The sequence below is a fragment of the Excalfactoria chinensis genome, chromosome 1 (genome assembly GCF_039878825.1).
Source record: "Excalfactoria chinensis isolate bCotChi1 chromosome 1, bCotChi1.hap2, whole genome shotgun sequence".
Classification (NCBI taxonomy): domain Eukaryota; kingdom Metazoa; phylum Chordata; class Aves; order Galliformes; family Phasianidae; genus Excalfactoria; species Excalfactoria chinensis.
In genome coordinates, this window is record NC_092825.1 from 54,309,142 (window position 1) to 54,335,648 (window position 26,507).

Below are 26,507 nucleotides of genomic sequence, written 5' to 3' on the forward strand. Positions count from 1 at the left end.
AACGCCATCCCTGGCAAGTGAAGTTTTTGTCATTTCGTTCTCTATTAGATCTGACTGGAGAAAGTAAGTATTTATTGATTCATGTTGAAAATGGAAACCTTTTGAAGAAACTTGCTTTTAAAGTAGATTGGGTTTTTTGTTTTTCTCTGGCAGTGTTTTCAAACAGAGTGTTCTGAAAAGCTTCGAAACTGCTTGAACTTGCAAATGCTCACTAGATGAGGAGGCTGATGAGTTGCCATTGGTCAAAAGGGAATTAAAAGTAAAAACAGTTCTTGGAAAGCTAAATTGAAACTGAAAGCGTAAAACCAATAACCGAAAACTAGAAGAGACCTTTAGAAATGTGAAAAATTGCAAGCTACGAGAGGTTCTGAGAAAAAGCGACTGCTCATAAAGGTGTTAATGCTTTACAAAACTGGTACTTGTTTCATTAAAACATCTTTGAACACAAACCTTCTTTTTCCTCTGCAGTTCTGAGCATGATAGGGAAACTATTCCATGTGAATAGAGGTATCTGGAGTAACCTCAGCTGACCAAAAGGCAGAGGGGTTTCTAGCTGGCATTCACCATGGGTCCTGTGGCATGGGAAGCAGTGTGACAGCTCCTGTGGTGGTATACAGCCTTGTGTGAGCCATGACAATTCACAGAGTGTATTCTTTTCAGCTGGAGTTCAGAAGGAGCTATAGCAGTGAGACTGAAAGAAATTGAAATCATTTTGCCGTTTCATGGACTCTTGAGTCTTCTCTCTGCAGCTGGCATGAAAATAGTTCTGCCCTGATGAAGTACTCTCTGAAGGTGTTGGTTGGTTTGCAAGCTGTGTATGAGCTGAGTGCAGGCCTGTGTTTGGTGACTGTGGGAGAGAGTTACGCTTATTTTTCTTTATAGCAGAGAAGTGTTAACTCTGGATCTTTAAGCCCAGTTTGTGATTTTCCACTCATTTTAACACAGCCTCTCAGGCCTGTGTGAGTATGAAGTGTGTTAAAAGTGTGGGTGTAAGTGCCTGAAGCAGCAGGTGAATACAGAGCTTTAATGTCAGGATGGATTCCTAAAGGGACCGCCTGTCCAGGCAGCAGTTTTGGTGCACTGGAACAGGGTCAAAACCCCTTGGGATTTTTTGAATTTCTCTCTGTGCTGCTCACAGCCTCAGGAGGAGCCCCAAAGGGCTGTGAGCAGTGTCAGGTGGGCCGAGAGCCTTACCTGTTGGCTTGTGCCCATCTCTAGAGCAGGGCTGACCCAAAATGCATCCAGAGCCAGATCTGTGGTGGTTAGCCACTATGTTCATCCATAGCCAAAGCACACTCCCATCTAGTCCGAGCTTCTGCACTTTTGGGAGGCTTTGAAATATCTTTTGGACCTGAGATTCAAGCTTTCTGACTAGTGTCTGGTTCACTAGTAGAGCAGTAGTCAGAAACCTGTCAGATGTGCTCCCCATGTTAAGGGTCTTGGCGCTGTCTCTCAGTCTGCTCCAGGGAAGTATTCAAGTACATACTTTACTTCAAACATGTGACTGATTCCGTTGCCTTTGGTAGACTATTGACATGCTTGCATGTTAAGAGTGTGCTTTTCTGGGTGATGTTCAGCTTCCTTCAGGCTCTAGCCCCTGTTCTTTTCCTATCCTGTCCCTGTAGATAATGTGACACCCTTGTCCTAATCTGATGCAGGTGCTTGTGCTTCCTCCCTTTTACAGGAAGCTGTTCCCAGGGAAGTGGGGTTAATTGCCCCAGTGCTCTGTGGTGTGCAGGCTGAGGCTTTTTTGACAGTGAGCCTCCAGTTCTTTTACAGTGAGGTTGTTCCGTGGTGGCAGTGAGTTAGTTGCAGTGGCTTCTACTTCTATCCCTGCCAGGGCACATTGTGGGAGCCCTACATAGGAGATATATTGCAGGAATCTATGTGCTGTGTATCTTACGGACTCTTAGGACACCATCTTCAACCTAAAGCTGTTTGTGTGTTAAAACTCCTGACTCACAGTGGCCACCTGTATATATCATCTCTCCTTTCTCCCTCTCTGCAAACACAGATCTTCCCTGACCTAAATAGTACAGTCCCTCAAGTCATATTTCTAGTTGGGTTTTTATTTCTTTCACTCTACCCCAGGGACCGTCACAAGTGGATCAGAAGCCACCAGTGACCAGGGCAGTTTTCTTTGAAATACTGCTTTTAAAAAACTAGCACTACTTTAGAAAATGTGATTTCAGCTACAGTAAGAAATGAAAAGAAGGAAAAAGAAACCCAAAATAATTTAAAGAAAAATAACCCTCAGATGCGCTCCTCTAACCCAGAGGATCCTGTCCTCCCAGGAGAGTGCAGGTATTCTGCTTTCCTGTAGGCACAAGTCATCTGGGAGCACTTTTAGCCACGGCATGCTAGCTGTGCACTTTGTCAGACGATGAGCAAAATAGCATTGGGAAGGGAGAGGATTGCTATGCAGAGGATATCTCAGATTTCCAAGTGTTCCTGGAAGACTGTGTCTCCATGGCTGTCCATTTACTCACCATGCAGCACCTCCAAACCAGGCTCATCCCTGGAGCCCCACTGATAAGCAGAGCTCAGAAGAAAATCACTGTAATCTGCCCTTAATTCTTGAGTGCCAAGCTAACTCCCAGGAGCAAAATGGAGAGGAAATAATATGTTACCAAGTATAGCTTAAATAAAGACATATATTATTCGGGCTCTTTCTTCTTTGTGTCTCTACATAGGCCTAGAAGGGCTATAGGGCTGCTCGGGTGCATTGACACAAATCATCTCTGTGTATCTGCACTGCATTTCCTTGCCCCCAGGGTCTTGCACCCTTTCACAGTGCTTCCTGTTGCACTCATCCAGTCAGCAAGGAGAGGTTCAAGGTGAAAAACCAAGATATGATTGCCAGGCACCACTGAGAGACAAGGAGTAAAAAGCCTGCATGAAGCACATTAAGCATGTAAAGGTTAGTGATGGGTGAATATCCAAGGCCAGGAGCTGAGTTTCAAATAATCCAACTCCAGACTCCCCATAAGATCTTGATTCTGCCAGTCTGAGCTGAGAAGCCCGTAAAAACAGGGCTTAACTCAACACTCAGCACCCCAGTTTTCAGTAACAGCCAGCAGTATAATGCATATGTTCCATATTGCATACATTTAAGTCCACAGAAAGCTTCACCTTGGCTCCAGTGAGTTTTGGATCAGGTGCCTGAAAAAATATTTCAGTGCTGTCCTGTTTGGGGCTGAAAATGAAATGTGTGCTTATATACACATTTATCCAACAATTGGCTTTACAAATAAACAAGTGATTATCCCTCTTCCCCTGATTTATGTTTCCCATTCTATCTTCCTCCCCAAATCACTACAACCCCAATCCTGTAGCTTTCTTCAGAGCCGTAGCTAGAGATTGCAATGCTTTTTAAAACAAAGGACCAACTGCTGGTGCCAGTGGACTCTTAACATGCTTGCTGTTGACATTGGTGGGCCAACTGGAGCTTGACAGAATGCTGCTAGTTTAAGTGTAGTATGCCATGCACATGTTTAGGATTTTACTTGCAGAAATAAACCTGGACAACTGCCACAATATAGGCCACAAGAGGGAAATGAAATGCTGTTCACCTTTAGTAAAGCACTCCAGAGTCACAGATCAATTGTCCTTTCTTGCTAAGGAGAGACTGGGAATGAAAATAACTGAGGCTTAGATAGGTTATCTTCAGGGAGAGGTGGGGAGTGAAGAAAAAAAGGAAACCAAGCAGCAGTCGCTTTAGGTCAGACTTGATGGGCACTGGTTGAGTTACGTGAGGACAATCCAATGACTCCCACAGCATCAAGAGGCTGGGCTGTCAATCCCTGCCCAGACAATACTTCTATGTCTTTCTTTACTGATTAACTCTCCTGCAGTGGCAGAAAACAGCCCCAAATGTTTATAGACTAGGGTATATATATGCGGACACCCTCACTCCCCTCTTTCCTTAGCCACACACAAACCTTCACACCCCAGTGGATGTGGGTAAACTGGAAATAAGTGTATTATGTGTAGAGGAAGTATGTAGCAAAATTCAACATAGTGGTTTGTTTTCTATTCTTTTGTACTTAGCTCAGGAGTTGCAGTGCCATTCAGGTGTCACCTCCGTCTGTGTTAGGTTGTGTATGCAGATCACACATAAAATCTCTGCTGAAGAGAAGTGAAGAGGCACAACAGAGCTGGTGTGAATTGGATACTTGCCGCTAGAAAGTATCTGAATACTCAGAGAAGAGCTGCCAGCGTTGTTCTAATCCCAGAGGTGCAGGGAAAGGAAGCAGCTGAGACGCAAATACATGTTTCTTTCTGCCTTCTCTGCACTTGGGCAGGATATACCCAGCAAAATGGGGGGCAGGCAGCAGCTCAGAGCAGTAACATCCTGAAACACCACTGCAAGACTCCAGAGCTGACTATTGGTGCTCTTAACTATGGGATTTCTGCAGACCTACTTCTGCATCCTGCCAGTCTTGAGCTGGCAATTCTACCTCGGCAAATATCTGTGCCCACAAACCCTCACTAATTTGTAATGCTACAGACCCCAGCACTAACCACTTGTGTGTGGTACAAATGGGGTGTTCTTACTGAACGAGTAAGGCTAAAGGAAAGCAAAACTGAAATCCCATCAGGAGAGCCTTGGTGTTCACTAATTGCTTCTTGCAACCTGCACTTACAAGGTGTTTCTGTAAAACAGATGGCCAGTTTTCATATTTGTCACGAGCGAAAAAATGGCACCATGTCACCTCCAACTCAGAAAAGTTTACAGTCCCCTTATGTAGAAATACTGCTGGACAAGGGGCAGTGCCCTACTGCCTGAGTCTTATTTCTGTCCTCTGCTGAGAGCTATGGCTGGCTGCTGGCATCGCCATGGCTGCACATTAATGGGGCTCAGCACAGCGGGGAGCTTCACATCCCTGTGGCTCTCTGCCTGTGGTGGTGCGGCATGGGAATAGTGCTGCAAAAGCAATTCCTTTCAATTGGCCTTGTTATTTTGCCAACCGGTCAGACCTTCCCAAACAGCAACAGCAATTCTGATAAAGTCAAGTCTTCAAAAAGCAGTGCGACCTGCAGGTTTAGCTCCTGTTTCAGGGGTATGTAGACACCAAGGAGTGTCAGTCAGATGGGGCTCAGTCTCCTGGGACCAATTGCACAGAAGTACAGCTTCCAGTCCCCGTTCAGACAACAAATAGGAGTAAAACACTGAATGTTTTTGGTATCCACATCATTATTAAGAACTACACACGCTCCTAATTTGCTTAAGCTGCTGTGAAGTTGTGTCTGAAGAATAGTTTTCATCTGGCTGTAGAGCATAAGACTACATTTTTATGAAGGGTTTTCCTTTTACAATATAGATCATAAGAAAAGAAAAAATTCAGGTAATCATAACAACAAAACAGAAGTGCAGCCTCAGACTATTCAGCAAGAAGGTACTGAATTATTTATAACTGCTGGGCACCAATAACAATCACAGACGTCTCATTTAAAGTGTTACTATTTTTACTCGGCAATTTCCATCAGTTAATATGTTTATGTTCATGTATTTGTGTTTGATCTTCTGCGGGACAAAATTCCCCCTATTTACACAACACACACACAAAAAAAAGCATATTTGGAGACTTTTGAAGATACTCTTCCACAGTAACTTAAATTGCTCTAAAGCATTTTGAGATCTACTGTGGCAGAGGTTACAACTTCCAAAGCTGCACACTGTACCTAAAATAGGCTTGAACTTCCAGTTTCTTTTGAAGTGAAATCCCCCTTGATTACAGGTCAGTAGGGTCAATGGGAAGGTTGATTCATTAAGACTGTAAAACGGGGTCCTCTTTAGACACCTCCCATTCAGTCACTGTCCTTGAAGGTGTGAAGGAAAAGGGTAGATGTGGCACTGAGGGACGTGGTCAGTGGGCATGGTGAGGATGGGCCGATGGTCGAACTGGGTGATCTTAGTGGTCTTTTCCAACCTTGAGGGTTCTATGATTCTGTTTATATGTGTATGTGGTGGGGGAACTTCAGCAAGGTTATATTTACATGTCAGCCCACTTCAGGAGCTTTTGCATAGATATGATATGATAGATATGGTGACAGCCACCACTAAGTCACTTCAAATTTATACCAATGTTGGTTTTTTTTGGCAAAAATAACCTACCATTATACTTGTGTGTGGCTGGAACAATGCGGTGGTAAATGTAGCCCATAGACTGATACACATATACATGTATATATGTATATATATGTATATATATTTGTACATTTATGAAAAATGTCCATTGAGTCATGATTGCCTGAAATAAGCTGAGGCTGATGTACAGAATGTCAGGCAAAGGACTGTTTCTTTTCCACAACCCCCGCTTATCTCAGATTTAAATTAAAGCAAATTAAACAATATTATTTCCCAGGAAAATCCCTGATTGTGCCATTGCACCAGTCAGCAGCACACACACCAACACCCGGACATGCAGTAGCAAGGCTGGATCTCAAGGGCTTCTCTAAGGAAGAGAAATGGACTGGAAAAGCCATGATAGAATTTCAGTTCCACCTAAGCTCTCTAAATAGCCGCACTTATCCTTTATCAAGAAGCCCTCTGTACAGATGCTTTTCTGCACTAAGTGTATGCCTGTGAGGGGTTTCTCTGTGGGTGAAGTCAAGCTACACAGTTACACCAAGGCCTGGATTTTCTGATCTGAATTCATTCCCATTAACCTTGGCATTTCACTGAGCTGCTGTCGTTAACAGGCTCATCTGCCTTGGTTTCATGTATAGTTAATGAAGGGAGACATTGGCTTCTCAGTGGTGACTCAGTAAAGCTGAGCTCTAACTCAGCTTTAGGAACTCCTTCTCCCTCCACAGAGTGACCACTCACCTGCCTTGAATGGTTCTGAGATCCTAGAAGATCTCAGATCCTAGTGGGAAGACTCAGGCGCCTTGTGCAGAAGAGTATCCGTGTGGAGATCTGTTGTGGCCCCGTACCCACCACACAGCATGCAGGTGTTAAACATGGAAGAGTGTTGGAGCAAAACAAGAGGTTCACAGCAGTCTTCCCCTCCCCAAATTGCAACACAACTGCAAAGCATTGGGATTGCCCCAGTTGCTGCAAAATTGCGTTTGAGGTGGGTTCTTTATGGCGGTCTCCAGTCATTGATGACTGGATGGTGCCAGTGCTGAATGTCAGATCTTTGGTCTGAACTCTTCACCATTCTCTGCCAGTCTTGAGCATTGCTGAAGCAGTCCAGTGAGTGAATTGACATTCTAAAAAGCTTAAATTGCTCAACTGTTCTGAGGTTACTTATCTCCATGCTGGCCTGGAAAGTGCCATCTCGCTGCTAGTAAGAATCAACAAATTCCGCTCCAAGGTACAGTTTGGGTAATTTCCTATTTGTTTTTTTTTCAGTGTTAATAACTGCTTTACAAACAGCTTACATAGAGATTAAAGAGATTGCAATTTCATCCCTTATTGTTGGGATTATCGTTGTCCTCAGAAAAACTGAACCAGGGACTCAACAAGAGAATGAACGGTGACTGTGCTATTGAGAAAGCTGCTCTGGCAAGGCTGAACACATGTCTCCATCTCATGGTGAGAGTCTCTCAGAGCTGAAATCAGGTATTGAGACCAAACTGGTTTGAGAGGACCAGCAAATTGATCAAGTATAAGAACTCTGAAGCACTTACTTATATATTCCCATATTTTACCTGACCGAAGCAAACACAGACCAAGGAGTGGAGGAATTAAACCAATTCCTGAAAACTCCAGGGCTAAGTGAACCTTGGCTGCGGTGGCAACAGATGGTCGCTACTATTTATTTCCACAGCTAGATTTAAGTCAGGGACTTGTCAGTGCTTTCCCATCACTCAGAACAACTTTATTTTTAAAAAATGATGTTCAGATTATGGCAAGAAGGACTTCGGGTGGCCTGTAGGAACCTATACAGTAAATATTTAATACTGTGCGTCGATACTTAGGGAAAGACTAGCAAGAAAATGGAAGAGAAAACTGAGATCAAGGAATCAGTTGTTATCCAGCACAGTACCTTCTTGTCCAGTCTGTACTGTTTCATTCTGATGTTCCTCTCCTGTTATCCTTTCCCCTTTTTTAAGGTCTCAGATGTGTATATCTCTCTCCCTTTTCCTCTCTCTGTGTGAGAATATAGAGATGCTTCCTGTAAAGATGTTTATCTCTAAATCCCATTCCGAACTGACTCTTGCATATGTGACTGTTCTGTTATTTGAGATGTCTGTGAAAAAGAAATAAAGGCTATAAGAGCGAACTCTGGAAATGAGGAGGAGCTTGGAAATAAATCAAACTTAAGGATTCGGCATCATTTTCTGCATGACTTTTGAGTACGGTCCTAAAATTTCTTCTTTGTCTTCTCCCATTCCCTCTCTGTGAGGGAGATGGGAACTGTCCTGGAACATGGGACCCAGCTGTTGCTGTGGATGTAAATGTTGCTCACTGTGTCCCACAGTGGTTTTGCAGACTGCTCAGAGGTTTACTATCAAGGGCAAGAGGTGATAAAGTCTCTGTGCAACGTTACGTGGGAGGGAGGCTCTGTGGGGTGATCCTGTTCCACTTCTTTACAACAGCCATGTGTATTCAGACATGAGCACTGTCCTCCCTGCTGCATTCTCCACGCCACATTTGAATTATCTTCCACTTTCTCTTAAAAAATCCATCTCACCTCCTAATGAAAGCCATAATTGCTCCTGTGACTCTGCAGCAGGGCGTGACTGTACAGCATCCTGTGGGACAGCAGCCAGGCTTCAGCAGCAAACACTCCCAGAGGCAGATGGGAGAATGGGTGCAGCATTGTGTGGCCATCTCACTTGGGAAGGCTGACGTGTCACTTTGTGGGTGCCCATCATGTCCCTCATAGACCACACGGCTATTTTAGGCCTGTTGGATCTGACTTCTCCCATTCTCACACTTGCGGCATCACGCAATGCTATGGCAAATACATACAGCCATGGAGGCAGGGGTCAGTGAGAAACCAGACTCATTGTATCTCTTATCCACAGCTGGTGCACCTCATGCAGACATGCAGAATTTCTTCTGCCACAAATAATAACTTGCCCTAGTCATGGTTTACCACACCAGGCAAATATTTTTGGAGGGTTCCTCTTCCATCACTCCCTTGTCAGTTCTCTGTCCCTAAAGGAAAAGCATCTTTCTGCTGAAAGGAAATGAAACAACTCCCATAACATCTCCATCATTCAGGGATGACAAAAGTTGCAGTCACCACTTTCTCTGACAGTTTGGGAGCATAGTTATTCACTTAAATGCCTTCCACTTCTCCAGGGTATTCCCAAGTACAATGATACAACTGGTACAAGGCATTTGTCATGCAAATGCATCTTGGCCAGATGTTTATGTTTCTTGTAAGTGAAGCACAGGCATATCAAAGCTAGATTAGAAAAGGCCAGGTATTTCCTAATGCCAAACATCTCAGGCATATTCAGACAATTGCATCTATATGTTTCATTTTCCTAGCATGTTTTCTCTTCAAAAAATTCTGTAAATGTGAGTCACATCAGACCTGATAGGAGAAGGTAAGTATTATAGCCATTTTAGAAACAGGAAACAAAAAGCCTGGGAAGAGATGTGATGTTTAGCAGTTTGGTGCCCCTCACAACTTCCTCTAGCTGCAAGTAGAGCCTCCTGTTTCCAGCACTTTCCAATACCCAGACTGCAGCTGGTTTGTCCAAATCTGCAGTGGCTGTAAAGGTGAAAGCCAGGATGAGGACACTCGAGATCCTCGAAAAAGCTGCTACAAAGCTTTGATCCCACAAAGCACGTAAGCACTTGCCTAATTTCAAGCATGAATGTCCCATTAACGATGTTATCACCATGCTTAAAGCCAGGCACACGCCTAATTGCTTTGCCAGACTGGGAATTATATTAAAATATATTCAACTTTAGGGTATTTTGAAAATCCAGAAATGTGTTCATTTCTGATTATGCTTCAGGCATTATCAAGGACATCTGAAGTATGAAGGAAGTAGCTGGGAGCATTTTTTAGCCAATAAAGAAAGAGTTTAATGAGTTTGGGATGTTAACATCCAGTTGTCAGAAGTAATCGAGGGTGGGATGTACTGCAAGGGTTTTACTTCTGCACTGCTGCAAGAAGCAAAGTGGCTCCTGTAGCCATTGGTGCTAACAAAAACTAACAATGAATGACTACTGCCTTAGGTCATTCACAGACGGTGTGAATGTGTTGGCTAATTTCACAAGTGATGCTCCATCGTATGAAATGTGTTGTACTTTCCATTGCTTCCTGTAAATTACTGTGGAAGAGGTGAACAGAAGTTGTTTAATTATGACACAAACCCAAACTTCTCGCTCCGTTATAATCCACGGTGCTAATCTGCAGACACACGGACATTTGGGTACGTGCATTCGTGTGTGCAGTACCATGGCCCTGAAGGGTAATTTTCATGGCAGGGTTGAGATCAGGGAACTAACATGGGGAACTGAGAAACCCCTGTGACTTTGTAATGGCATAAAGCTGCAGAAAGCATCACAGGACGTTGTCAAAACAAAACTGGCTACATCTAACAGTTTTCCTTTTTCTTTCTATCCAAATTGGCAAAGAACACTGTATTTCCATCAATTACAGCCCTGCCTAGTAACTAAATAAACAACCTGTTCATGGAAAAAAAAACTAAGAAATAAATAAGTAAAGTGTCAATTGTGGAATGTAAACCGATGAAACAAATAAAGAATTCATGTTGTGTGTTTTAAGAGACTGTCTGCTTGTGTCAGGCACCTCACTGCCCCAGCTAAAGGGTGGAGGGAAAAGAGGAGCTGGGGGCCCACAATTTTCTAGCTGATAGCTGTTCCTGAGGTGAATGGGCTTTGCATTTCGTAGGATGGAACCCTTCTCACCACCAAGGAGGTCCTGTCTGAGATATCAAGTGCAACAAGGAACAGAATGGAACATGAATGAAGGAGACAGAACTTGCTACCTGCCTGCTCCTGTGAGTAAATCCTGTGGGGCTGAAAAGAGAGGCATGGGGAAAGAGTTTGCCATTGGGTTTGAAAATGGTACACCTTCAGGACAAATGAAGTGAGCTAAGGATGTGCAGCAGCTTGGTCAGCAACGTGCAGGATTAAACCCCAGGCACAGATGCAGCCTGAGCACAACTCAATGAAACCTCTCTGGCCAGAGGCAAACAGCGGTGATAAGGGCTGCTCAGGTCTTCCTTCTCTGCCATTAGCAGAGGTAGTGTGATTCATTGGTGCTAAAAATGGAAGCCTGCAAAGCTGTCTTTTCAGCCAAGGGGAAAGCAGGTGCCCTCTCCCATAGCAGAAGGGAAAACTCCAGCAGTGCAGCCACAGGGGCATGGAGCTCAGCTGCTCAGTGCTTTTGGAGGAGGGTGAAAGAAGAACATGAGAGGAAAGAGCCAGCTGCTCCGTGAAGTGTGAGCTGGAGATGCTGCTGTACAAAGGCCTGACTTCTGGGAAAATTCATACACAACAGATTTGCAGTAGCCATGCAGACTGAACTCTAGCCCCCAGTGCACTGGGGATCCCTGCAGTGTCTAGGATGTGCCAGAGCCTGTAAGGCTTGTATGCAAAGCAATCAGACAAAGAGAAGGAGAGACTCATTAGTCTCACTGCTGAAGCAAGGGTGCAGGGAGAGAATTAAATATCTCTTTCAGCATCACACAAACTACCATCACAGGCAGGATGATCCCTTGGCAACCTTTCTTGTCAGGAGGACACTATAGCTGCAGCAGGTTGGGGCTGCATGGGGAGAGGATCCTGGTAATGAAATACTTTCGTAGTTCAACATGAAATAATTTCATAGTTCAACACTCATTATCCCATTACAATACCATGCTCTTCCCCAAGGGCCTTCTGAAGAGTCAAGGCTGAGTTCTTTTCCTGCAGAGACCAAACCCAGACCACCTAACAAGCCACATTTACAAAAGTTCTCACTCCCACCCTGACCAGGGGAAGCAGGATTGTATTCATTTACACTGAGTCAAAGTGGAGGAGCTGATACAGCTCATCTGTGATACTGTCAGCCTCTTAGACCACACCAAACACTGCCTCATGTCTGCTGGGGACTAGCAAAGGCTGTTTCCCTATAAGAGCCACACTCTTCCCTAGACTGCTTGATTCTTTGATATTCCTTCCCATCCACAGACCAGCTCCCAGTCTTTTCAGGCCTGTGATTCAATGTGCACACCCCTCATGGCAAAAGGTCCTACCCACAGCTGGGCATGCAGAGTGAAGTCAGCAGCCACCCTGACAGTAAAGTCTGGAAGAGCTCAGCTCAGTGCCAGGAGATGAGCTGATGCCCTGGGCATGCCCAGCAGCAGGACGTCTGTATTGCCAGCAGAAACAGTTGCATAGGCACCACAGGCTGAGGCTAAGCTTGGGGCCATCATCTGTCCCCCCATCTCCCCGCAGACAGCTAGTTCAGTCAAACTGCGGATGGCAGTGAATGGGAGAAGTGGAGGCATGAAAGTTCTTGCTTTGGCTTTTGGTCACAGCAATGTTCAAAATACATGCCAGGAACACTTCATGCACAGAAGGAGAAAGGCAGCCTGCCATAAGGAGCATGCCATTCGGATAAAACGAAGAGAGGAAAGGTGAGAAAAGAGAATAAATGACACGAGCAAAGCCGTTCTAACACCAGTAGGCATATGGAGTTGGCTGTATGCTTTTGAAGCCACTCCGCGCAAGAAGCTGTTAAGCACATCAGTGCTTTCTGATAGCTAAATAAGCTTCAAGCGAGGGCTCACACATGCACATGTGCAGGCATACGTGTGCTCCTCATCTCTCCTCAGATGCCCATTTTCACAATTAGAAATCTGATGTTAAGACTTCCAACGCTTCATCAAACTCGCTTTCAAGTCACCAACAAAGGTTGATGGGGACAGATGGGTAGACGAGAAGTGACAGACTCTTCATTTCCTTAGGAAACCTGGCTAAAAATACACGTTCTGAGCTCAGCTTTTTCCCACAAAGATGCACACTCTCCTGGGAGGCCCAGTGAGGTCAATGGAATCAGGTGGCGGCAGCTCTGCTCCTCTGCCCTCTGCTTCTGCTCTCCTCGCCAAATGCCATCGGGCCTCCTCGTCCCCTCACAGCCTGTGCCATGGGCCTTCGCTTTGGGCCTGAGTCCTGACTTCTGAGCCGTGTACATCTATTTTGTCTGTGTGTGTCCTGGCTGAGCTCAGTCATCACAGAAGAACAAACACTGCAAGTGTGCAGCACAAGATGTGATTCATAGAGAAGTCTCTGGTGTCTTATTGCTCCTTGCACACTGGAAGACTTGCCCTGCTGTCTAAGAGTCCTCAAGGCCTGGATCCCCCATCATTTCTCCTAAAACTGGCTGTAAATATGATCCGTGGTGCATTTCTCCATAGAAAAATGGAGTTTGCCCAGAGGAGGGTCACAGAACTTGAATGGCGAAGGGATGAGATTGACAGGCACTTGTGCCATCAGGGGTAGGATATTATCCTCCAAGTCCTGATTTTATTCATTCGTCTTGGATTTGGGAGAGTTCCGTGTTTCTAAAGACTCTTCATACATTGTCCCTTTGCCCACTTCTTTGAAGAATATTACAGGTCACACATATATGTCTATTATATTTGCAGCAGTAATACTGAATTATGGGAGCACAAGCAAATCTGCATTTTCAAACAGAAAGGGATTTCAATTATTTGGATGAATACAAAGCTGAAAGTTGCTGGGCCAGCACAAAAAGGCACTGACTGCTAACCTCTCCGGGTTCATGCTAAACGCGGCACCTCTCTGTCTTGGCTCTCTCCCACATATTAATTTGCACATACACACACTCACATGACTTACTACTCCCTTGTTCACTTAATGGGACCCACTTCACTTCAAGAGGTGGATTACTCTTCTAGCCATTTGGCTGAGAGTGCCAGAGAGTTCACAGTCTCACCTGTGATATTCAGGAAAAACTGTCCTGGCCCAGATGAGCATTAAGGATAGGAGTGGAATTGTTAAAGATGATCAACGTGGATATGGATGTTCTTTATATACCCAGAGAGGAAGCCATCACGGGTGGTTCTATCAAGGTGTGCAGTGTACTCCTAAAATGTTCCAAATCTATTTGCCTACATTTACAGAAGAAAAAAAAAAAGAAAGTACCTTAAATTTGTCAGCATTTATTTTTGCCAGCTGGAGAATTGATGGTCTACTGTTGGATCAGACCACATGGATCGAAGCTAGAGAGAGGAACTGCTTTGATGCATGTTCAAGTGGCTCAGTGCAGGTGTAACAGAGCTAAGTATAACTGGGCACAGATGACAGGCAACAACAGCTTGAAAATCTGCCCATCTGCTCTTCACGAACGTATTTCCTTTACTTCCAGGAGCAGAGCATCAGCCCTCCCATCTTTTAAGCACGCATGGCTCAGGATTCTCCTCTGGTTTTGCTTTTCTCGGTGCAGTGCCACGATCCGCTGCCTGTCAGGAAAATGACAGCCTCCCAGTCCCAAGCAAGACCATCCAGGATGTCACCCAGAAGCAGGGGATGAGCCCAGGAGATGCTGGATCACTGTCACTGAGCTCAGCCTTGTTGCATCTTCAGCATCACCCTGGGTCTGCACAGGGACCAGTGTGTGCCGTGAGATTCCAGCAAAGTCACCCCTGCTGAGAGGTCTCCCCACTCCCACAGGAAGGCCTTTCCATTTCTGTTCCTCAACATGCCTGTAAGGGTCACATCAAATAGCCAAGGCTCTACAAGAGAACCTGGTGACTGAACCAAGGTTTTCTTGAGCTATTTAAATCTTTCACAGAAAATAATGTATGAGAACAATCTGCTTCAGAATTATCCATCACTCAGTGTGAGATTCCAGTGCAATATGACTGCTGCATTGCATATATTTGTGTTGTCTGTGTGTTTAATGAGTGTTGCAGTTGCAGTGGTGAGATTACTGGTAATACCAAACAGATTTTCAGAATGATGAGAAGATAATTAGATGATATCTTGAGGGTGATTTCTGTTTATGACACTGTAACTATGTAAATAGATGTGGAGAAGGAAGATAACGGTGCTTATTGGCCTAAGACACAACGATTCCCAAGTTACCTGGAAATATGTTTCATTGTGGTGAATGACGTGGCGACTGATGCTTGGCTCAAGCTGGCCCAGCTGTTGTGAGGCAGGACTCAGCTCTGCTCAGAGGAACTTGATGATCTCCAGAGGTGCCACCCAACCCCTACAATTCAGTCATTCTGTGACCTGATGTTTTCTGCAGCTACAATGCCAGCTTCAGCATAAACCTTGAGGTTGTGACAAGTGATTGACCTGCACACCCAGAAGGCTGCTGGCTTCCAAGGGCTCTGCTTGTCCAGCTCCTGTCACCTGTGAGTGACCAGCAACAAAAGCCTGGCAGCACAGCACTAGCAGGGATGCTCACAACAAAATCAATCCCTTCGTTCCTTTCTAAATCAATCCTTAGTGACATCTCAGGACTACAGTAAGGAACATGCTGCTGCTGCATGGATTTGTGGCTCCAAATGGGGAAAAGCAGCCATGTAGCCTTGAATGAACACGCTTCAGTGGATGCCCACCCCTCCTGGGGAAACATCAGGCACATCTTCCCCTTCCTCACTGCTCTCCTGGATTCGGAGAAGACCACGTAACTCACTGTGTGCCAGAGGTGCCAATCTCAAGTGAATACACAGCTGCTGGTGTCCCACTGCTCTCATAAAGTGCTGGCAACCCCCTACATCCACACCAACGGATACACAACTCTGAGGCATGTCCTTGTTACTTCCAGTAACGAGGCTTTGTGTAAAACCATGGGTAACAGGTGCTTACCCTCAATATCGCGCCACTTCACAGAGGACTCTCTAGCTATATGACGGGTGCTTGACTCAAAGCAACCACATACTTGGGAGCAAGAAGAGATCTTCTGGATATCGTTGGGAAATCAACTGGAAGAACAATGGTTAAAGGTTGAAAAATTGATCTCGTGACCCACGTCCACTTTAAGGACAGGGCGTACTGCAAAATATACACTACAGTATAATATTCTACTTTTCATGGAGTCATATATGAAAACAACATTCCAAAGATTTTAATAAATTCAGAGACATTTATTTCCAATAAATTGACATAATAACTTGAATATATTACAGCAATGTATAGCAATATATTATATGCAAGACATTATGTTAGCTTAGGTAAAAATGCATGCAAAGTTGTTAAGATGTTATGATTACAGACACATTTTCAGTTTATTTCTTTTTTGAAGCAATCCTGTCTGTACCCAAAGCTAATGCTGTATCCATTGCTGTTAGGGTGTTACATTCCATAATATTTCTTGCTTATGTAGAGCTCCTGTTCATTAACTGCCTTGAGTTGCACTTCGGAGATGTGTAAAATCTAGGCTGCAGTCGATGATCTTTAAGGGTGATTCTAAGAAATCGTTGTTTGATTTCCTAATAAAGAGAAGCGCAGCCCTGCTAGTCCCACCGAGGGGGCGGCCTCTTGCAGGGCGGCTGTGGGTCCTGGTCACAGTCGGCGCTCCTCTTCGGGGCCCGCCGGGCCCTCTCCGGCGACTGTCCGGGATCGGAGGGGCTGCTGCCCTGGGCAGACGGAGCTGCTGCCGCCGCCGGCTCCATCTCCTCGTGGGGCCGCTCCGTTTCCCTCGCCGTGTGTGCGGCGGGGCCGTGACTGGGACCCGCACGAATGTCAGCCCCTGCCGTGCCGGGCTGCTCCTCTCTGATGGACGTCGAGGGGCTGCCAAAGAGTCCGGGTCTTGTTGGGAGGGTCACCTGAGGGGAGGCTGCGGGGCCAGGGGCGGCCACACGGCTGTCCTCCTGCCCCCGGGCTGCAGGGCCCTCCTCCTGCCCCCCTGACACCTGGGCGCCATGAAGAAAGGGTGGCCTCTTGCAGGGCGGCTGTGAGTCCTCGTCAATGTCGGCTCTCCTCTTCGGGGGCAGCCGGGCCCCCTCAGGCGACTGTCCAGGAGCGGAGGGGCTGCTGCCCTGGGCAGACGGAGCTGCTGCTGCCGCCGCCTCCATCTCCTCGTCTGTCGCACGGGAGTCTGCCCCTGCTGTGCTGGGCTGCTCCTCTCTGATGGATGTCGAGGAGTGTCCAAACAGTCCGGGACTTGCTGGGAGCGTCACCTGTGGGGAGGCTGCGGGGCCAGGGGCGGCCACACGGCTGTCCTCCTGCCCCCCGGCTGCAGGGCCCTCCTCCTGCCCCCCAGACACCTGGGCGCCCTGCAGAGCCAGCACTCTGTGGGCCTCCTGGCTGCATTGGAGCACGATGGTTTCAACGAGCTCCTGCATGAACGGCTCGGCTTCATCCCCCAACTCAGGCCGTATCAGGTCTGCCAGCCGCTCAGTGTCAGGCCCGATGTCACACAGGGTGTTCTGGATGAAGCAGTCTGCTGCCATTTCTGGCCACCAGGACGCGGCAAAGACGGATCTCAGCCTTTGGCGCAGCCAGGGCAGCACAGGGGCCAGGATCTCCGGGTGCTGCTGAAGCAGCTGTGCCCAGGTCTCAGTAAGGAGAAGGCCGTCCTCCTCCTCATCAGCCTCCTCACCTTCCTCCTCATCTGCTTCCTCATCCTCTTCCTCATCTGAGAATGGCAGAGGAGACAGCGAAGGGGATGACAAAGGGCTGTAGCTGTTGAAGTTCTGAGCAATGCCTTCCTGGAAGCAGGCAGGTACAGGAGGTGCTGGAGGCCAGATGATGAAGTTGAGGTCTTCGTCATCATCCCACTCACGGACCTTGACCACCTCCATGTCCTTTCTGCAGAGCGGGCAGCTCTTGTTCTGCTTGCCCCAGCGCAGGATGCAGCCGAGGCAGAACCCATGATGGCACGGCACCGCGTAGGCAATGTCCTTGCGCGCATCACGGCAGATGGGACATACCCACTCCTGCTCCACTGCCATGGTCCTTATGCTGTGGCCCACTTGGCAGTGAGGATGAGGCGCTGCTCCTCTTCTCCAGAGACTCAGTGGTGAATGTTGAGCACTGCAAGAGGGAAAGAGGCCGCGGTCATTCTCCATCCCATGGACAGACAGAAGAAAAGCCCAGGTCCCTCAGCAGGACACACTCCTGGTCCTACACCAGGGCCACGCTATGCTCCATGCCCTCAGAGGTCCCTCAGGCCGCAGCCCTGGTCCTGGCAGCTCCCCAAGTCCCAGCACTCCCCCAGTCTCTACCCTGGGGGACGTGTCCCCACCCAGCTCACCTCTGCTGCTATGAGTGTGTCCTGTGGTGCCCCGGCTGCCTGAGCCAGGCAGGCCAGGGAAATACAGGTGCTGGCTGTAGGGACGGGCAGCGAGAGCCGCTGCCAGCAGTGCCCAAAGCACAGCCCAACACCCAAGAGAAATGCTCGCTCCACTTCCAACCTCGCACAAGCGCTCGGCAGGAGTCCAGGCTCGAGACTGACTGGGCCAGGCTCTGCCTGCACCCAAAGAGGAACAGTGATGGTGCTGCAGTCACAGTGCATCTCTTTGTGACATCACGGCCTGGGTCTCAGTGATGTCACTGCAGTCCTTCTGCCCCCACAGCAGTAGCCCCAGCAGCACTTCACATGTGTGTGTTTGTACATGCGTCTGGGGTGACCACAGTGCCACTTCCAGGCACTGCCCCTCTATTTCAGCGTCCTGGTGGAGACGCTGGCTGCCCATGGTTTGGATGAGTGTACTCTCTTCTGGGTGAAACACTGGCTGGATGGCCAGGCCCAAAGAGTTGTGGTCAATGGAGTTCCATTCAGTTGGTGGCCGGTCACAAGCAGTGTCCCCCAGGATTCGGTACTGAGGCTGCTTCTATTTAACACCTTTATTAATGACCTTGTTGAGGGCACTGACTGCACCCTCAGTAAGTTTGCAGATGACACCAAGCTGGGAGGGACTGTTGATCTGCCTGAGGGGAGGAGAGCACTACATAGGGACCTGGATAGACTGGATGGATGGGCCGAGGCTAACTGTATGATTTTCAATAGGGCCAAGTGTTGGGTTCTTCATTTTGGTCAGAAGAACCCCAGGCAACCCTATGGGCGTGAGGAGGAGTGGCTGGAAAGCTGCCTGATGGAAAGTGACCTTGGTGTGCTGATGGACAGTCGGCCGAATACGTGGTGGCAAAGAAGAGCAGTTTCATCCTGGCTTGTATCAGGAATGGTGTGGTGAGCGGGACTAGGGAAGTCATCCTGCCCCTAGACACAGCACTGGTGAGGCCTCGCCTCGAGTACTGTATTCAGTTCTGGCACCTCAGTACAGAAAGGACAGGGAGGTGCTGGAGAAGGTCCAAAGAAGGGCAATGAGTCTCGTGAAGGGCTTGGAGAATATGTCCTATGAGGAGTGACCGAAGGAACTGGGGCTGTTTAGTCTGGGGAAGAGGAGGCTGAGGGGAGACCTCATTGCTCTCTTCCAGTGCCCAAAGGGTGATTGCAGCGAGCGTGGGGTTGGTCTCTTCTTGCTGGTGACAGGTGACAGGACGAGGGGAAATGGCCTCAGGTTGTGCCAGGGTCATTTTAGGTTGGATACTGGGAAAAACTTCTTTATAGACAGGGTGGTTCAGCTCTGGACCAATAGGCTCCCCAGAGGGGTGGTTGAGTCACCATCCCTGGATGTGTTTAAAAACCATTTGGATGCTCAGGGACATGATTTAGCAGAGGGTTGTTAGTTAGGGCAGTATGGTTAGGTCGTGGTTTGACTCGATGATCTTTCAGGTTTTTTTTCAACCCAAGTGATTCTGTGATTCTACGATTCTTTCAGCCTTGGTCCTGCTGTTTCCTGGTAGCTCTAAGCCCTGGCCTGTGCCTTCTCAGATGCCTGTCAGGTGTCCCCGTCCCTCTCTTGGTTATATTTGTGTAATAAAAACATTTTGTTACATTGAATTGAACACCTATGACTCTGTGGTTCTGATTCAGTGTAATGCAGCCCATTGTACTCCTTGGGCTTTTGGTCACACAGTGGACGTTATCACAATTTGTGTTACCTGCTGCAGTTTGTCTCCTCACCCATGAGATGAAATAAGTTGTCTGTCCCTCTGTCAGAGGGTGTTTGTGCATCTCCGTGCGCTCATCTCTCCTCAGCTGCCCATTTTCACAATTAGAAATCTGATGTTCAGACTTCCAACGCCTCATCAAACTCGCTTTCAAGTCACCAACAAAGGTTGATGGGGACAGATGGGTAGACGAGAAGTGACAGACTCTTCATTTCCTTAGGAAACCTGGCTAAAAATACACGTTCTGAGCTCAGCTTTTTTCCACAAAGATGCACACTCTCCTGGGAGGCCCAGTGAGGTCAATGGACTCAGGTGGCGGTAGCTCTGCTCCTCTGCCCTCTGCTTCTGCTCTCCTCGCCAAAAGCCATCGGGCCTCCGCTTCCCCTCACAGCCTGTGCCATGGGCCTTCGCTTTGGGCCTGAGTCCTGACTTGGAGCCTGGCAGGGAGGATGACTGCAGCAGCAGCTGTTCACCATTTTGCCAATAACAACAAATACATTTTCACCAACCACAAACACTGTGCACCCCTGCGGCCTGGAGGCTTGCAGTCCAGGCAAGGGCAGTGAAGGAGGCTTGAGATGGGCTGAAGGCCTAATGTGCAGGGAGCTGCCCCAGGCAGCCTCAGTACATCCACCCTGCTGGGCCTCAGGGTTCCCAACCTTCCTGGGGCCTCGCTGCTCTCCACACCCAGTCACAAACAAGGGAAGTCCTCAGCTAGCAAGCTTTTCCCTGAAGGGTATCACCTCTGTGTGCAGCCCTTTATTCTCCTTTCTCTCATTTCCCCTTTGCTGTCACATCCTCTCCTGCCAGCTCAGAAAATGCTTGTCTTTTGCTCAGAGGGATCAGAGGAGGTTGAGGGCAAACCCTGTTCACAAGGCCTGCTGCTCGGCTTCCACCCCACCAAGAGGACGACTGGAGGAACCACAGCACTAATTTCCTGTTTCACATGGGTCATTTCTAAAGCTGCAAACCATACCGAGACATCACAAGGTCCCTCTGTCCCTGCTCCCCTGATCATCTATGAGGAAGATGGGCTAAAAGGAGGCTTCCTGCAAAATGTGCTTTCTGGGGAGCCGGGCTGCCAGATCATTCTACTTCAGCAGCAAACACTAAACCACGGGCACTTGAGCCATGTACATCTATTTTGTCTGTGTGTGTCCTGGCTGAGCTCAGTCATCACAGAAGAACAAACAATGCAAGTGTGCAGCACAAGATGTGATTCATAGAGAAGTCTCTGGTGTCTTATTGCTCCTTGCACACTGGAAGACTTGCCCTGCTGTCTAAGAGTCCTCAAGGCCTGGATCCCCCATCATTTCACCTAAAACTGGCTGTAAATATGAACCGTGGTGCATTTCTCCATAGCAAAATGGAGTTTGCCTGGAGGAGGGTCCAATAACTTGAATGGGGAAGGGATGAGATTGACAGGCACTTGTGCCATCAGGGGTAGGATATTATCCTCCAAATCCTGATTTTATTCTTTCTTTATGGATTTGGGAGAGTTCTGTGTTTCTAAAGACTCTTCATGCATTGTCCCTTTGCCCACTTCATTGAAGAATGTAACAGGTCACACATGTATGTCTATTATATTTGCAGCAGTAATGCTGAATTATGGGAGCACATGCAAATCTGCATATTAAAACAGAAAGGGATTTCAATTATTTGGATGAATACAAAGCTGAAAGTTGCAGGGCCAGCACAAAAAGGCACTGACTGCTAACCTCTCCGGGTTCATGCTAAATGCGGCACCTCTCTGTCTTGGCTCTCTCCCACATATTAATTTGCACATACACACACTCACATGACTTACTACTCCCTCGTTCACTTAATGGGACCCACTTCACTTCAAGAGGTGGATTACTCTTCTAGCCATTTGGCTGAGAGTGCCAAAGAGTTCACAGGCTCACCTGTGATATTCAGGAAAAACTGTCCTGGCCCAGATGAGCATTAAGGATAGGAGTGGAATTGTTAAAGATGATCAACGTGGATATGGATGTTTTTTATGTACCCAGAGAGGAAGCCATCACGAGTGGTTCTATCAGGTGTGCAATGTACTCCTAAAATGTTCCAAATCTATTTGCCTACATTTACAGAGGAAAAAAAAAGAAAGTACCTTAAATTTGTCAGCATTTATTTTTACCAGCTAGACAAATGATGGTCTACTGTTGGATCAGACCACGTGGATCGAAGCTAGAGAGAGGAACTATTTTGATACATGATCAATTGGCTCAGTGCAGGTGTAACAGAGCTAAGTATAACTGGGCACAGATGACAGGCAACAACAGCTTGAAAATCTGCCCATCTGCTCTTCACGAACGTGTTTCCATTTACTTCCAGGAGCAGAGCATCAGCCCTCCCATCTTTTAAACACACATGGCTCAGAATTCTCCTCTGGTTTTGCTTTTCTCCGTGCAGTGCCAGGAGCTGCTGCCGGTCAGGAAAATGACAGCCTCCCAGTCCCAAGCAAGACCATCCAGGATGACCACATAACTCTCTGTGTGCCAGAGGTGACAATCTCAAGTGAATTTGCAGCTGCTGGTGTCCCACTGCTCTCATAACATGCTAGCAACCCACTACATCCACACCAACAGATGCACAACTCTGAGGCATGTCCTTATTACTTCCAGCAACAAGGCTTTGTGTAAAACCATGGGTAACAGGTGCTTACTCTCAACATAGCACCACTTCTCAGAGGACTCTCTAGCTATATTCTCTCAAACAACCACATACTTGGGAGCAAGAAGAGATCTTCTGGATATCGTTGGGAAATCAACTGGAAGAACAATGGTTAAAGGTTGAAAAGATTGAACTTGTGACCCACGTCCACTTTAAGGACAGGGCGTACTGCAAAATATACACTACCGTATAATATTCTACTTTTCATGGAGTCATATATGAAAACAACAGACAAAAGATTTTAATAAATTCAGAGATGTTTATTTCCAATGCATTGACGTAATAGCTTGTACATATTACAGCAACATATAGCAATATATTATATGCAAGACATTATGTTAGCTTAAGTAAAAATGCTTGCAAAGTTGTTAAGATGCTATGATAACAGACATATTTTCAGTATATTTCTTTTTTTGTAACAATTCTGTCTGTACCCAAAGCTAATGCTGTATCCATTGCTGTTAGGGTGTTACATTCCATAATATTTCTTGCTTATGTAGAGCTCCTGTTCATTAACAGCCTTGAGTTGCACTTCGAAGATGAGTAAAATCTAGGCTGCAGTCGATGATCTTTCAGGGTGATTGTAAGAAATCGGTGTTTGCTTTGCTAATGAAGAGAAGCGCAGCCCTGCTAGTCCCACCGAGGGGGCGGCCTCTTGCAGGGCGGCTGTGGGTCCTGGTCACAGTCGGCGCTCCTCTTCGGGGCCCGCCGGGCCCTCTCCGGCGACTGTCCGGGATCGGAGGGGCTGCTGCCCTGGGCAGACGGAGCTGCTGCCGCCGCCGGCTCCATCTCCTCGTGGGGCCGCTCCGTTTCCCTCGCCGTGTGTGCGGCGGGGCCGTGACTGGGACCCGCACGAATGTCAGCCCCTGCCGTGCCGGGCTGCTCCTCTCCGATGGATGTCGAGGGGCTGCCAAAGAGTCCGGGCCTTGTTGGGAGGGTCACCTGAGGGGAGGCTGCGGGGCCAGGGGCGGCCACACGGCTGTCCTCCTGCCCCCGGGCTGCAGGGCCCTCCTCCTGCCCCCCTGTCACCTGGGCGCCATGAAGAAAGGGTGGCCTCTTGCAGGGCGGCTGTGAGTCCTGTCCAACGTCGGCTCTCCTCTTCGGGGGCCGCCGGGCCCCCTCAGGCGACTGTCCGGGAGATGAGGGGCTGCTGCCCTGGGCAGACGGAGCTGCTGCTGCCGCCGGCTCCATCTCCTCATCTATCGCACGAGTGTCAGCCCCTGCTGTGCTGGGCTGCTCCTCTCTGATGGATGTCGAGGAGTGTCCAAAGAGTCCGGGACTTGCTGGGAGGGTCACCTGCGGGGAGGCTGCGGGGCCAGGGGCGGCCACACGGCTGTCCTCCTGCCCCCCGGCTGCAGGGCCCTCCTCCTGCCCCCCAGACACCTGGGCGCCCTGCAGAGCCAGCACTCTGTGGGCCTCCTGGCTGCATTGGAGCACGATGGTTTCAACGAGCTCCTGCATGAACGGCTCAGCTTCATCCCCCAGCTCAGGCCGTATCAGGTCTGCCAGCCGCTCAGTGTCCGGCCCGATGTCACACAGGGTGTTCTGGATGAAGCAGTCTGCTGCCATTTCTGGCCACCAGGACGCGGCAAAGACGGATCTCAGCCTTTGGCGCAGCCAGGGCAGCACAGGGGCCAGGATCTCCGGGTGCTGCTGAAGCAGCTGTGCCCAGGTCTCAGTAAGGAGAAGGCCGTCCTCCTCCTCATCAGCCTCCTCATCTTCTTCCTCGTCTACCTCCTCATCCTCTTCCTCATCTGAGAATGGCAGAGGAGACAGCGAAGGGGACGACGAAGGGCTGTAGCTGTTGAAGGACAGAGCAATGCCTTCCTGGAAGCAGGCGGGTACTGGTGGTGCTGGAGGCCAGATGATGAAGTTGAGATCTTCGTCATCATCCCACTCACGGACCTTGACCACCTCCATGTCCTTTCTGCAGAGCGGGCAGCTCTTGTTCTGCTTGCCCCAGCGCAGGATGCAGCCGAGGCAGAACCCATGATGGCACGGCACCGCGTAGGCAATGTCCTTGCGCGCATCACGGCAGATGGGACATACCCACTCCTGCTCCACTGCCATGGTCCTTATGCTGTGGCCCACTTGGCAGTGAGGATGAGGCGCTGCTCCTCTTCACCAGAGACTCAGCGGTGAATGTTGAGCACTGCAAGAGGGAAAGAGGCTGCGGTCATTCTCCATCCCATGGACAGACAGAAGAAAAGCCCAGGTCCCTCAGCAGGACGCACTCGTGGTCCTACACCTGGGCCACACTATGCTCCATGTCCTCAGAGGTCTCTCAGGCTGCAGCTCCCCAAGTCCCAGCACTCCCCCACTCTCTACCCTGGGGGACGTGTCCCCACCCAGCTCACCTCTGCTGCTATGAGTGTGTCCTGTGGTGCCCCGGCTGCCTGATCCAGGCAGGCCAGGGAAATACAGGTGCTGGCTGTAGGGACGGGCAGCGAGAGCCGCTGCCAGCAGTGCCCAAAGCACAGCCCAACACCCAAGAGAAATGCTCGCTCCACTTCCAACCTCGCACAAGCGCTCGGCAGGAGTCCAGGCTCGAGACTGACTGGGCCAGGCTCTGCCTGCACCCAAACATAGTGATGGTGCTGCAGTCACAGTGCATCTCTTTGTGACATCACGGCCTGGGGCTCAGTGATGTCACTGCAGTCCTTCTGCCCCCACAGCAGTAGCCCCAGCAGCACTTCACATGTGTGTGTTTGTTCTCCTTGTGCTTTTGGTCGTGGACATTATCACAATTTGTGTTTCCTGCTGCAGTTTGTCTCCTCTCTTCTCTGACTTTGACTTCTCCACATATCTGCAGTGTCAATGCACTGCTTATGCTCTGCAGGACTCCTTCTGAGTGATCCAAGTGATTTCTGTTGCTTGGCTAAGTTTATATTCTCTGTTAATTCTTAATTGTGAATCTTCTGTTTGTGGTTTAACTTCTTTATTTGTTCTCTCGTAGTGTTTCCTTAATTTACTTTATTCCAGGTACCTTCTGGTATTCAGTGCTTAAGTTACTTTCCCCATCTGTTCTTAAAACAGGAAAGCAAGAAATCAGAGCAAGCAAAGATATCACATAAATGGAGTCAACAACGCCTGTGCATTTGGAAAGGCTAGTAACTGTGGTTAAAGATGCTTGCATTTAACGTTAAATACAAGGCTGGTCTAATCCAGCCCTGTCAAGTCCCACGGTCTATCACTGCCTTCAGTGTCATCAACCATAGATTCTGAAAGCAGCAGGATGGATCTCTGAACAACGAGAAAAGCCAAGCCAGCATTTCAAATGACACCAGACCACAGTGTGATGTGAGTTAAAAAAAAACAGCACCCTGTATGTAATAAAAGAAGCTACAGAATTCAAAAGCAGTATCTGTGTCCCGTGTCATACCTTGCGCGTAAATTAACAACATGAGAATAACAACTGCTATGTTTAAAACACATTGCTTAGCTACTTTCTGAACTATGAAATGCAATGTAAAACTGCGCAGAACACAAAGTAGCCACCGAGCTTGTTGAAATAGGCTTGCTGAAAATGCTACAGAGTTCAGACAGAATCCCTCTGGATGAACTCAGATGTCTTCCGAAACTGAAGGAAACTGTATATGTGATAGGATAGGCAGGTCTGTGACTCCAGCAGATTTCCAGAGGTGCAGAGTGAAAGGATTGCCTTTGAGATATTTGGAAACTCAGAGATAATTAAAAAGCAAGAAAAACAAACCAAACAAACAAACCAAACAAAAAACAACCTCATAATGCAGTTAGGCACCACCAACACCTGATAACATTTACTCTGTTTCATAGACCAATGAAATGGCCAGCAGTCGCGTATAAGCAAAGTTCAGTTTCAGAATAAGATGCAGGTTATGTCTTGAGGCCGGGACTGAACTACACCAATCTGTAGTAACCCGGCATGATTACA

General features: G+C 48.0%; 1 protein-coding gene across 1 annotated transcript in view; it reads left to right on the forward strand.

The window, feature by feature from the left end:
• The window catches only part of TMEM178B (transmembrane protein 178B), a 228,672-nt gene extending 206,129 nt beyond the window's left edge, over positions 1–22,543 (forward strand). Inside the window, exon 4 of the mRNA XM_072341573.1 lies at positions 22,334–22,543. Within this exon, the coding sequence (XP_072197674.1) occupies positions 22,334–22,476 (143 nt within the window). The 3' untranslated portion in view covers positions 22,477–22,543. The remainder of the gene's footprint in view (positions 1–22,333) is intronic.
• Positions 22,544–26,507: the final 3,964 nt, after the last annotated feature.